Source organism: Chaetodon auriga, chromosome 12 (genome assembly GCF_051107435.1).
Source record: "Chaetodon auriga isolate fChaAug3 chromosome 12, fChaAug3.hap1, whole genome shotgun sequence".
In the NCBI taxonomy this organism is placed as follows: Eukaryota; Metazoa; Chordata; class Actinopteri; order Chaetodontiformes; family Chaetodontidae; genus Chaetodon; species Chaetodon auriga.
In genome coordinates, this window is record NC_135085.1 from 12526772 (window position 1) to 12539888 (window position 13117).

Below are 13117 nucleotides of genomic sequence, written 5' to 3' on the forward strand. Positions count from 1 at the left end.
AGACAGACGCAGCAACAGCTGAGGGAGCAGCAGCGACAGCACCGAGCAGGGAAAGTGTCCAGCTGTCTGTCAGCTCCACCGCTTCAGCCAGGACCTGCACTGCCCCGGTGTCCTACACACCATGTCGTTCATTCTCATGAAGAAAAAGAGATTTAAATTTAAAGTAGACTTCGACCTGGAGGAGCTGTCATCGGTTCCCTTCGTGAATGGAGTCTTATTCTGCAAAGTTAGACTCCTGGATGGAGGTTTTGCCGAAGAGTCGTCTCGGTAAGAAGTTTTGCTATTTATAGTAACCGTGTACTGGTTGGTCGAACTAACCTAGCTAAAATAACAAAAATAAATGATAATTATAAGAAGCGAAACTTTTTTTTGACCATTGTTAAGCTCCTATTAAATTTAAGTTGGACACCCGATAAGCGTTTGTTGTCTCGGCTTTGCTTCTTTCTCGGCACCGGCATTTCTTTTCATTAAAGTGTGGTTAGCTGGACCACAGTAGCTAACTATCAACTAGCTAAACTAACTAACGTTACACTAGCGACGAGCTAAAGCTAACCAGGTTACTGTATATTAACTTAAAGTAGCGAAGAGTTGAAGACTTACTGCTGTGTGTAAGAGGACAGGCCGAAGGAGGAGGCTGTGATTTAACGTGTTCTTAAGGGCCATGGACGCTTTTAAATTCAGCGAAATATAACAGGATTATTTTTTAAAAGACGGACATAAGAGTTTTCGTTGTTTACACGGTTGATCCAAGCGGTTGCTAAGCGACAAGTATTGCATGTCAACGTCGATTTCGGCCAAAGTATTTCAGTCAACGGCTAGAGTTAAATATTTATAATAATGTTAGATAAGATATGTATCAATCATCATAATTTTTAGTTATCTATTATTATTTATTGTTATATTTTATTATTTGGAGATTGTACAACACAGCAGAGACTCCTTATGGTGACCCCATGTTCTCAGGCCAACTTTCTTCCTCTTACATTTGCACATTCATGGTATATTCATTGTTTATATTTATGACAATGGCAACTAAAAACAGAATTTCCTTCCATCCCTTCCATTGGAGTATATACAAGGTTAGTCCCCTCGGGCCTGTGACTGTAGCATTGAAATGAGTCACTGTGGAAAGACGGACACAGCATGGCACGTGCCTTGCCATGGTAACTGTTCCCAAAAACTACGATGTAAACACTGTTTTCTTAGTTTTCTCCTGCTCCAACCACATCTTCAGTCTCTTTCCAAGACAAGCATGTAGACAACCTTTTTTAGGATGCATGTTCCGTATGATCAGTCTACTTTTTTTATTATTTCTATATCTATTACTGCTACCTTTTAAAATAATTCCTAAAAGTTATCAAACCATAATAAAATAACTTTTCTAATTCTATACCTGTGGGAAAAAATTGTACTCTATAGCTACACCCCCCTTATTGCTGCTGACCAGCATTGTCTATTCTACATGAAGCCTGTGAAGTCAAATTTATAAATATTGCCCCAAATCAAAAATCATTAAATTTGCCTTCTTCTTCGAAAAGATCCACGTTGGGTACAGTGAGCACCCCATCATAGAGTTTAGGTCACCATCCATACACAATAACAATATTTCAGTCCAATGTCAGAGATTGGACTGAAGTGTTCAAAATTAGCAAATGTTTGCAAAGGATGAGTGTGGAATAAGACTTTGTAGGATACAGCTCAAAGCCCACAGGATGGCCCTAAGCGCATTTCACAGACTAAATTGATGTGAGCATCATTTGTTAGATTCTCCACATATTCTGTTTAAAATTAGAAACATGAACAACCTCATCTTTCATCATTCCTGATGGTCTGGGACATGTCCATGCATAGATCTGGCAGATTTGTGATCAACATCTGCACCTCCAGTATTCAGTGTGCCTTTGGGATTTTCTTCTATATAAAATAGTGTTTCTACATGTGCTTCTCTCACAGGGAATCAGTCCAAGCCAACTGTGTGTACTGGAAGAAGAGATTTTCTTTCATGTGTAAGATGAGTGCCAATGCTGGAACAGGTGTGCTGGACCCCTGTCTGTGCCGGGTGTCTGTGCGCAAGGTACGGGACATTTTTCTCACACCAGGCTCTGTTTTGTTGACACTACAAAAATGCATGGTAACAGTTTACCATCCAAACTGTTTACTTAGACTTGAAGGGTGCTAAGAAAACATTTACGTGCATACAATAAGAAGCACGGTTAATTTGTAACCACGAATGCTTTGTGCAGGCAATGGCCATACTGCAAGGAGACGCAAATGTTTTCATGACAATAGCAACAGAGATAGTCATGGAACAGGCAAGTAACCTCACTCATGTTTGTGTTTTTGTCATTCAAGGAACTGAAGGGTGGAAAAACTTTTGCAAAGGTAATACTTCTATTCTTAAGTCAGTAGACTAATATTTGTTTTAAACATAGCAGCTTAAGTGCCAGAGATCCATTAGAACAGTCTTATCATTAAGTGTACATGCTAACAGTCAAAGAGCCCTCACAGGACTTTTCAGTGATCTGAGTCCATTAACTAAGAATGTTCTTCTTTCTAGTTTCCAGCTCCAGTTACTGATTGAAAAGTCTGTTAATCAAAACCGACATTATGTTAACTAATAACTTTACAGATTAGTTAAAGAACTAAATTAGCTGATTTCTCAAGGATTGAACATCCCATTTATGTTTCCATGTTATCCAATCTGACTGTCTCCAACTGGTTGATCTCTTTTATATCTGTGCAGCTGGGCTTTGCTGACTTGAACCTGTCTGAGTTTGCTGGATCTGGCAGCACTACAAGAAGGTGTCTCCTAGAGGGATACGACACCAAGAACACCAGACAGGACAACTCCATTCTGAAGGTGTGGCGGTGTTTTAACACAAAATCCTCCTTGAGATACTGTTCAAAAGGCCCTTAGGAGTCTCTGCCACACTGGCTTTGTGTTGCGGTCCAATAATTTATTCTTATATGTCTGTCAATTATAAAGTATTTTAGCAAAGCATAGATGAGCCAAAGCTAATCTTAGTGTTCCAAAGCAAGTCGCCAGTTCTTGAGGTCATCACACAGTAGTAGACACTCCTCTATTTGAAAAAGTTGGATTCATGGCATGGATGGAAAAGTTGAACGTCCTGACAGTTGATGCAGCACATGTCTGAGCCTGTGATCTATAAACTGCCTGAGCCATGGGAATGTAATTTAAATACACTGTTTCTTCGTGGGGCACACATCTACAGTGACATTACACTTCACACGGTGTTACTCTGAAGCTTAGTTAACAGCAATGCAATGAAAATGACAGCCTTTTTATGACTCAAATGTGCAGTTGATAGTCAGCCTAAAAATTACATTTCTATTCTTCTCCTTCCTGTTACAGGTTGTCATCACCACACAGCTTATGTCTGGAGACCCCTGTTTTAAAACGTAAGAGCTCATTTTGGCCTTATTCATCTGTTCCATTTTTATTACTCATCCTTCAAGTCTGAAAATGAATCCAGTTTGGAACATGTAACTTGACATGTCTGTTGTGTTTACCTTTATTGAACTACAAATTGTTGTAGTTGTGGTTGCAAAGACAGTCTGCGCCCCACAGTGCAAAGTCTGCATCTAACCACAGAGGAAAGGGTTTTACATCACATCCTGTTTGTCACCAATCTGAAATAGCATTCTTTTGTCTGATACTTAAGACGCCAACTGAGTTTAAAGTTCTGAAGTATTACTTTGTAGCTGAAATCTTATCGCAGTCACATCTGAGAGCTGATAACATTTCACACAGACATTATTCTGCCCAACCTCAATGAGCAACAACTGATATGCAATCAGCTCAGCCCAGAGGTTGTATTTTCTCTTTTGTCGAGAGCTGAATGTGGAGCTGTTGGTCACGAAGGAGGTGATGTAACATCACACTCCTGGCACAGCCTGCAACATGTGCAAACAGCTTTCTTCAACCAACACTAAGTCTCCCCCTGTGTTCTTTCATGTCCCAAAGTCTCTGCTGGTATAATGACACACCCACTGGAGATGTCTGAAGTGTAAACCCAACGATGGCCTAGTCATTCTACCCACGCAGTGTTACTCATTGAGTGAGGAAGATTTACAACGAGAGATGACGTTCATATTTTTTTTCTTTTTTTCACTGTCTGTCAGTCTTTGTCTGCCTCCCCGCCCTCATTCCTGTGTTTAAGATTGCATCTCGGTCACAGAGAAGTGGGGTTTCCTGTGTTAATGTCTGCTAAACCAGAAGTGCAGTAATATAATGTCATTCTGTCTTAACAGACTTAATACTTTGCCACTTGTAACTAATGTGTAATTCGATCGTAGTTGGTGTCAATAAAGCAGTTGAAGGAGCTCTTTTTCCATCCACACACCATATAACACCACCCTGCTTCTCAGTAACAATACTCTGTCTTGTGTTCCCTTTAGGCCCCCATCTACAGCCATGACTCTGGGGATCCCACAGGCTGAAGCAGAGTGTCTTCTTGAGGACAGAAAGGGAGGGGACATGCACATATCCCATTCACTCACTGGTATGTACTGTACAGGCTTTCCTACATGCCTTAAACTTAAACTATGAATCCTCAAGGGTTTTAACCTAAAGCATAAACACTTCCCCCGAAAATACAAGTTCTACCTGTGTGTACACATTTACTAAATGTTTTGCTTCCCCTTATGTGTGTTTTGCTTTAATTTAGAGACTCCAGGAAAGTCAGTATCAGTCCCAGAGGAGCTGGTAGCGTATGGTCACTCTAGAACACCCAGCTATGCAAGTCAGCAATCAAAAATCTCAGGTAATCAAACACAGAGACAAATGTTTGTTCCCTTCAAACAAAGCAACATTATGACCACCCCAGTCACACAAATCACGAGCACAATCTCAGTGTTTGTTTTTCTCTCCTGTTCCTGAAGGTTACAGCTCGAACTACTCCAGCTTAACGGATCTCAGCCATCGGCGGAGCGCGTCGGGAGGGTCTGCCTCAACAGGCATCGGCAGCATCCTGGAACCCAGTGATCAGCAGGGCGAAAAAGGGGAGAGAGAGAGCAGGACCACTCCGCCCTTTTCTGCAACCTGTCAGCATGTGCCTGAACGCCCCTCTACCCCTGCTAAAATTCCAAGGTAATCCACTTTTACCCAGGGTCTGAAATTGACACTTACACACAATTGCTATCATGTATATACAATACAAATTAATAACATTTTAGTCCTGTTATTCTCTGTTTATTGGCTGGCTTTGATCTGTACTACTTTATAATGACCACAAAATGACAAAACATTGCAATTAAGTTTTATATATGTGTATCACAAAATATATTGTCTTATGCCGCCACACTGTTTTTGTTTCTCCTTTAGACATCCAGTAAAGCAGAACTCAGTGGAGAATCAGTTGAAGAGAGTTGATGCCACCAGGGTGGATGCTGATGACATAATAGAGAAAATCCTGCAGAGCCAGGATTTCAGTCACGGCGTCTTGGATTCCAGCGCAGAGGGTGTGTACACCTAATCTGTAACTTAGTGGTCTTGCGAAAGATTACTTGGAAAGTGGCCTACCATCTACTTTGAGGTGTTGCAATGCAACATTTTTAATTACTTCCTTCAAATGTGGAATGATGGTTACAGATTTATAATATGATATTTATTTATGACTAATCATAAATTAGACGTCATTTGGGTCATACTTACTAGCCCAAATATGAATGATTATTTAAGTAATGTTTACAGAGTTTTGGTTGCATATTATGAATTGCACAAGGGAAGTTTAACTTTACTGATAGCTGAGCAGACATTGTGGCAGGCACGTACAAACTCTTGTACTTAACCAAAGACTTAGTGTAGAGGACAGTCATTTATTGTGTTACTCATTGAGAATGATGTTGCACACATTTTTAATATGGAAGTGCATCTTTCAACACTATCAGCTACTTCCCTGGATGCTGCCTTTGTTCAGCTGCCTCGTTAGCAACTGTTATTTATTTTTAGATTTTCTATTAACTAAGTGTGAGCCACTTTCAAACCCTCAATGACGGGCAGTGTGCTTTTTTCTAATGTTTGTGTGTGTGTGTGTGTGTGTGTGTGTGTGTGTGTGTGTGTGTGTGTCTTGCTGCAGAGGAGGGGCTCAGCTTGTTTGTTGGTCCTGGTGGGAGTACAGCCTTGGGAAGCCAACACACGAGGTGGGTGTGATTATGTAACCGTGGATTGTTTGGTGCCATGCACCAGGCATTTACTACAAATATAAATTAATTGCAAATATGCTGCATGGGAATTCTAATGCAGACTCTTTCTATTAATCACATGACTGGTTATCACTTTGTTTCTACCGTGTACACTTTCAATTTCACAATACAGCCTTAGTTCCTCGTGTAAAACAATGCACCACAGGCAGATCTGATAACTACCCTCATTTCCTGTCATGTAACACACTGTGGCGTTCTCTTTCAGGGTCGCAGCTGGAGCCTTTGAGCAGGTGGTGATCAAGCGCTAAGCTTTGGAGAGCATGTGCCTGTCATAAAGGGTGCTGTATTACACTGATGCGGGGGACACAAGACTGACCAGTGGAGGTGCCATCAGAAGTTGCCCCCGCCTCATTCAAGGAGATTTAATTTCTCCCACGCAATCCCTCTGCATCTGACCTACAGTGTCTGCTGATCAGGAGACCCCCCTAGTGGTCACGAAGTAGAATTGACGGCCACATTTTAGGAACAATTTGGTGGCCTTAATAACTGGTGAACTGACATTTCTGTTGGTCTTCTTATGCTCTATTAAATCTGTAAGACTACAAGTTACTACTGTTATGTGCACATATTGTTCAGTCATCTTGGTAACATTTGAGCTATTAAGGGGAATCCATGTTATTTAAAATAGTATGGTAACATATTTAACATGTTTTAACTTTGTTAAGGTTGATTTTGTTTCACCATTTTACTTGTACCACATGTGGAGGACTTAAGTGAGGGGACTGGGTCCATTCCTTGAAGTCCCATTTATTTAAAGTAATAGAAGACTGACTCATTGTGGAATTTACAGTGGTTACAGTGCCATACTATGTCAGTGGTTGTAGCCCATTACAAATAAACACCTCTGTTCACCTGGTTGTGAAAGAGGACGACTGCATTTAAAGTACCATGACGTTTTTGTGATTGGTGCCTTTTGTATGATATCTCTCTTTTGTGTGTGTGTGTGTGTGTGTGTGTGTGTGTGTGTGTTTTTGTGTGTTTGTGTGTGTGTGTGTGTGTGTGTGTGACTGCTGTCTGTCAAAAGGAATGAATTTATCTTTACCACCAATTTTGTAAATGTGCCAGAATGTATATTTGCTGCCACTCAAGAAGTCAGATCTGTATTGTGTAAACTATGAATGTTTTCAAAGTGAACTGTGTAAAAGCCTGTGGTGTGTTTTTTTTTTTTTTTTTTTTTTTTTTTTTTTAAGATATCTGTATGTTGTTTTTAAGATGGCCGAAGGCCAACTAAAAAGTAAAATATTAAAAAGTGTCCTCTGTGTAACATCAAACCACTTTTACTGCTACATTTCACATATCTTTTTGCAAAAGTGTGGAGGAAATACACACTGGTTAAAAAGAAATTTACCCAAAATTAAAATAAAAAGCTGAAAATAGAAAAATCAAGAGACAAGCGCGAATAAACAATTCATAAATTTTACAACGCTGTATTATCAGGTCGTGATTAAAGGTTTAAAAGAAAATATAAGTTAAAAGAGGAAATTGATTATTGAAGTGATAAATGAATATTGTGAAGCGGTGATTTTGAATTTCAAACTAACATTTGAACATGAAAGTAACCGAAGTAATATTGAATATTAACAAGTTCGACAATGGCATTTCCGGTTTAGGCAAAACAAACATTTCAAAGTAAACACCTACTGAGTACATTTATATGAAAACGTTACATTTAGAATTTTAAGAGTTTAAATTTAAGTTCAGCATAATAGAAGTGTATAACAGCATACATTATCTGTTTAGAAGCCTTAGATTTATTTGTTAGCGAAATCATAAAATAACGTGGTTGACGTGTGAGTACATGCTTTTATTTTCATTACGAAACATTCACCATGTTGACGTACGTACGTTTACAGCAGCGGTTCACACTGCACCACTAACGTTACAGTTCCGGTTCCACCTCGCAACAGCACTTTAGCTAAAACGACGGCGGGAAGTTGATATCTTAAATTTAACCACAAATCAGCAACAACCAAACGGACGAAATTGTTAACGATCGACGTTTCACTATCTAATATTGATGGATCTGTAATCGGAAATACGCTAACTGTAAAGTAAGCTTAGCGGCGTGGGATTCGGCTAACATGGCTAACGTCGGAAACCAGCTACCAACACAGGCCGTTAGCAAGCCTGCGCCTGGAAAACATGGAAATGTATTGCCCCTGTGGGGCAACGAAAAGACTATGAACCTCAACCCAATGATTCTTACGAATGTGCTGTCTTCGCCGTATTTCAAAGTGCAGCTTTACGAACTAAAGACTTACCATGAAGTTGTTGACGAAATCTACTTTAAGGTAACATTAGCAAATGCTAAACCGCATGCTAGTTAGATAATCACTGTCCAGTTAGCCTAGCGTGACTGTGATAGCAATGTACTGCAGTCGTCAAGTAACAAGGGAAAGTGGGATCGTTAACTTGCAGCTAAGTAAACCACGTACCTAACCACAAAGCTAAATCAAGTGAGGTGGCGTTAGTTGGCCGTAGTTATAAGCAGACTGGTTTAACGTTACGTCTGGTTGACTCACGGTTTGTCTGTTGGAGTACTGTTTCTGTAATGTTGCAGAAGGTCTAATATTCAGCCAGAACTTTAAATGAGTGGGCCAGATCAGGATTGTTATGGCTACTAATTTAGCTAGTTAAGTTGTTAATGTGGATGGGAAACAGCCATGATAGTTTCAGCATGTCTTTATCAAGGCCTCTAAAATAAGTTATCAGGGAGATGGAGAGAACAGGTGTGTGTTCGTGTGTTCTTGTGTGTGTGTGTAAACTAAGTTTGCTCTCTGTGTGGCTCCAGGTGACTCACGTTGAACCTTGGGAAAAAGGAAGCAGAAAGACCGCAGGTCAGACTGGAATGTGCGGAGGGGTAAGTGAGAAGTACGTGCTTTTTATATTCCCCTCCCCCCCGTATTTCCCATTCTGTTTAAATCACTTTATATGAGAACAAAAGTGGCAAATTTCTGATTCGTTGTACTTCAGTCTTTGTGTATCGCTGTCAAAGGGTCACTCATTACAAACAGGTTAACTGTGATGCGCGTTGATGTGTGTTAAAACATGTCTCCATCCTTTCTAGGTGCGTGGAGTTGGGACAGGTGGCATTGTGTCTACTGCTTTCTGTCTTCTATACAAACTGTTTACTCTCAAGCTGACTCGCAAACAGCTGATGGGTCTGATCACTCACACAGACTCTCCATACATCAGAGCACTTGGCTTCATGTACATAAGGTATGATTCTTTGAGCGAGATTGCCAAATTTGACTTCCATAGTTTGTCTGTGTATAGTAGAAGTTTTAGACTTGCAAAAATTCTGTGTATTACTACATATTTTGCACATTTTGGTGAGGACAATAGATACTGTAATTATGAGTACGCTACTTAAATTTTTCTAAGATGTATGAGGGGGAATTAATAATAATGTTTTTTTATTGCACCTCTGATGCTGAAAAGTTTAATTTGAACCATGTCTCATATTATCCTCACGTGTGGAAAATCAGTGTATGAAGACAATGACGTCCTCTCTGCTCTGTTCTGCCTCAGATACACTCAGCCCCCAGCAGATTTGATAGAATGGTACGATGGCTTCCTGGATGATGAGGAGGTATGTCACCTCGGGTAATGATTTGATGTTTCTTCCTCTCCATGAAATACTCAGTCGCACAACTGATTTTAAAAGCTGTCAGTTTCCCCCCCTTCTTGTGATGTTCATAGCTGATTTTTCACCTTTGCCTTCATTTGGCTTAATTGTCCCCAGTTTTGTCCTCTGAGCCTGATTAGCCAGGTTACTTGTTCACTGCTCTGCTGCTGATTTTTGTTTTTGGTTTTTTTTTTAATCAGGGTAAGTACCATATATGATGCTGAGTAAATCTTTCATTCAATGTAATATTAAGGCATGCCCTTTGTTTTTGACTAGCTTTGCATCAGGACTTGTTGCACAAAACTAAATTTGGGATAATTAGCAATTGGAGCGTTCATGGGGATACACATTCAAACACACACAAATGATGTAACACATGCCAACTATTGCATAAATCTGTTTTCTTCATATTGAGTTAAAATGTAATTTGATCCCAAGCTGTGCAACCAGGCCTCCTTCTGATGTTCTGTTGTATTATATATTTGAATTGATCATATGAAATCCTACCCAACTGGTTAATTCCCCTGTTTTTTTCTTTAGATGCCCATTGTGCAGCAGGTGAATTGGATATTGTATCTCAGCACTGTTGGTTTGCGTGTGTGAGTGCAAAGCGGCTGTTCTCTACCATATAAAGTTAACAACTCTTCAACTGGTGTGCACTTAGCTACCTGCTCCAATCTGTGCTTACACTGTGGGCGATTTCTATGCTCCTGCAACCCCTTAAGAGTTCATTGTGCCCGAAGAAGGAAGCCAAAGCTTCTCTCTCCTTGTGCCTTTGGCTCAATGAGAATGTGACTCAGTGTTTTCAGATGCTGCTCTCCCTCCTTTCATCACAGTCAACAGTAGATGCAATCAGTTTTTAACGATGCTGTTTTAAACAGACGACGTGAAGGAGAGGGGAGTAGTTTGTCAAATTATAGCCACATTTGCCTGATTATTAAAGCTCACATTGTAAATGCAGATTCCATGAAGTGCCAGACAGCTTAGACGAGGCAAACTTTTGTGACATTTAAAGTTTTGTTTCCTCTATTTAGAATGATCAAAGTAAAGCCAGACACATTTGATTGAGAGATATGAGAGATTAAGCTAGATGAACAGAGGTGAAGGTTCAGTACTTGGTCATCACAAATTGCTTTTTGATTTGAGGCAAGATTGAAAAAGCGATCAGATTGTACCGATGTCCTGCCTGTGTGTGCTAACTGAGTTTTTCTACGGCTCCTTCCCGCCGTTTGATTCTAGGAGCTCGACGTGAAGGCAGGAGGTGGCTGCGTGATGACCGTGGGAGAAATGCTGCGCTCGTTCCTGACCAAGCTGGAGTGGTTCTCCACGCTGTTCCCCCGTATCCCAGTGCCTGTGCAGAAGGTTATTGACCAGCAGATGAAAGCCAGGCCTCGGAAGGTCGCTCAGAAGGAGACGCAGGAGGAGGACGCTGCCGCGTGTGCAGAGGCAGGGAGGCAAGGGGAACGACGCCGTTCCAGGTAACACAGGAAATGAATCAAACTGTTATGTGTTGATTTTTTTTTTTTTTTGGCTGGTTTTGTTGTAGTGGAACAGCTGGCCCATTTGGAAACAGTTACTATTGGATTGTAACTATGGTGAATTTAAGTGTAATTGGTTGAAGCTAATGGTAGCTTTTTCGCCAGGACGCCCAGACGGACACCAAGTCCCCGGAGGTCACCCAAGCGGTCAAGGAGCAGAAGCCACCACCGCGAGAAAGAGCGCCACGGCCCCAGCTTTGACCGAGAGCTGGAGAGGGAGCGTGACCGCCAGAGGAAGGAGAGGGAGGGCAGGGACAGGGATAGGGACCGAGGGGAGCGAGGGGACAGGGAGAGACGACGGTCCCGCAGCACAGACAGGAACCGCGAGCGTAGAAGAAGTCGCAGCGGCAGCCGGGACCGAAAGAGCGAACGTAGAGACAAAGAAAGAGACGGTGGGGATGACAAGAGCAGGAGGAAGGACAGGGAGCACCATAAAGATAGAGGCTCCGAGAGGGAGAGGTCCAGGGATAAAAAGAGCAGAGGAGAGACTGATGACAGGAGGCATAAAGACGACAGGGAGAGGCACAGAGAAGAGAGAAAGTCCAAGAGGTCGAGCCGGAGTCGAAGCAGGGAGAGGAGGCACAAAAGTGGAGGAGAGGAGAAGAGCAGGAGAAGAGAGCGAAGCCACAGCAGAGAAAGAGACCGGGAGAGAGACGGAGAGCAGCGTTCCCACAAACGTAGTCGTAGCAAAGAGAGGAGCCATCATCAGAGAGAGTCCAGTAATGACCATAGTAAACATAGTGAACGCAGAAGGAGCCATAGCACTGAGTAAATGCCGCCTCTGGCTGTATTACTTCTCCTCCTCCCGTTTTTCTTCCTTTTTCTGCCAGCTGTCTGGTCTGTCAGTTACGCTAAAGAGAAGGAATGTCAGCACATGGGACATCTGGAGTTCTTGTCTTTGGCCAATGTAATGTTGCTTTATGTTTTATGTTTTTCTGCCTTTTTTCACTCCCCATAGACCATTGTTAGTCTTCACTTGAAATTTCAAAAGTGGTGAAAATGGCATTTTAATTTTCTATGGTTCGTTCTTTTGCCCCAGGTGTGGGTTTGTACATAATGTATCGGAGGCTGTCTACACACGATGAGTGGTCTGAGTTGCATGGGTCGCTCAGCTCAAAACAATCTTCACATAATTTATGTAATTTATAGAATAACTGTTATTTCCAGGCTGTGCAAAAGCTCAAACACTTTTTTTTAAAATTTGACTAACATTATACCATGTATGTCCGAGATTTCTTCATTTTAAGCTTCTTGGTCAGCTGTATTGTGATTGAACGAGCGTTGAAGGGTCTCTAGTGAAAGGTTCAAATTTCAGTGCAGCAGCGATGTGGATCAACGATGGCTCAAGGTGGCACAAAGCAGTTCTGTCCACGATCGCGTGTAGACAGCCTGAGAATGTTTTGAACCCAGAAAGGACAGTCTGTACAGGGTAATTTTTAATCACACACACGGAGCCCTGCTTGTGCTGTGTTTGGATTACTGCTCTGTTGCATTTCGTTTTCTAATAAAACACTTTGACAAACAGCTCCTAGTGTTCTCGGTTTGAAAGAAAGCTGCACGCAGAGGTCATAAAAGCTCAGATTGCTGTAGATATGGAAGGATGTCCCAAACACGCAAACAATATTTTGGATTGTTTTATTAGAACATAGTCTGAAAAAAATTCCATATTAAATATACATTCAGAAATGGCAAAAAGTGAAATACTCTGGACATGTGAAACATTTCC

At 41.3% G+C, this 13117-nt stretch overlaps 2 protein-coding genes across 2 annotated transcripts; both read left to right on the forward strand.

Moving 5' to 3' along the window:
- LOC143329358 (EEIG family member 2-like) lies at positions 1–7493 on the forward strand. Its single transcript, XM_076745207.1, has 11 exons — positions 1–267; positions 1954–2074; positions 2353–2382; positions 2744–2860; positions 3374–3420; positions 4420–4523; positions 4689–4784; positions 4903–5110; positions 5345–5481; positions 6099–6162; positions 6431–7493. Exons 1-11 carry the CDS (start codon positions 122–124, stop codon positions 6471–6473), a joined length of 1113 nt encoding a protein of 370 aa, XP_076601322.1. The 5' UTR covers positions 1–121; the 3' UTR covers positions 6474–7493.
- Positions 7494–8100: 607 nt separating this feature from the next.
- Positions 8101–12915, forward strand: prpf38b (pre-mRNA processing factor 38B). Its single transcript, XM_076745167.1, has 6 exons — positions 8101–8516; positions 9017–9085; positions 9293–9444; positions 9757–9817; positions 11093–11331; positions 11497–12915. The coding sequence occupies exons 1-6, from the start codon at positions 8307–8309 to the stop codon at positions 12161–12163; spliced, it is 1398 nt and encodes a 465-aa protein (XP_076601282.1). The 5' UTR covers positions 8101–8306; the 3' UTR covers positions 12164–12915.
- Positions 12916–13117: the final 202 nt, after the last annotated feature.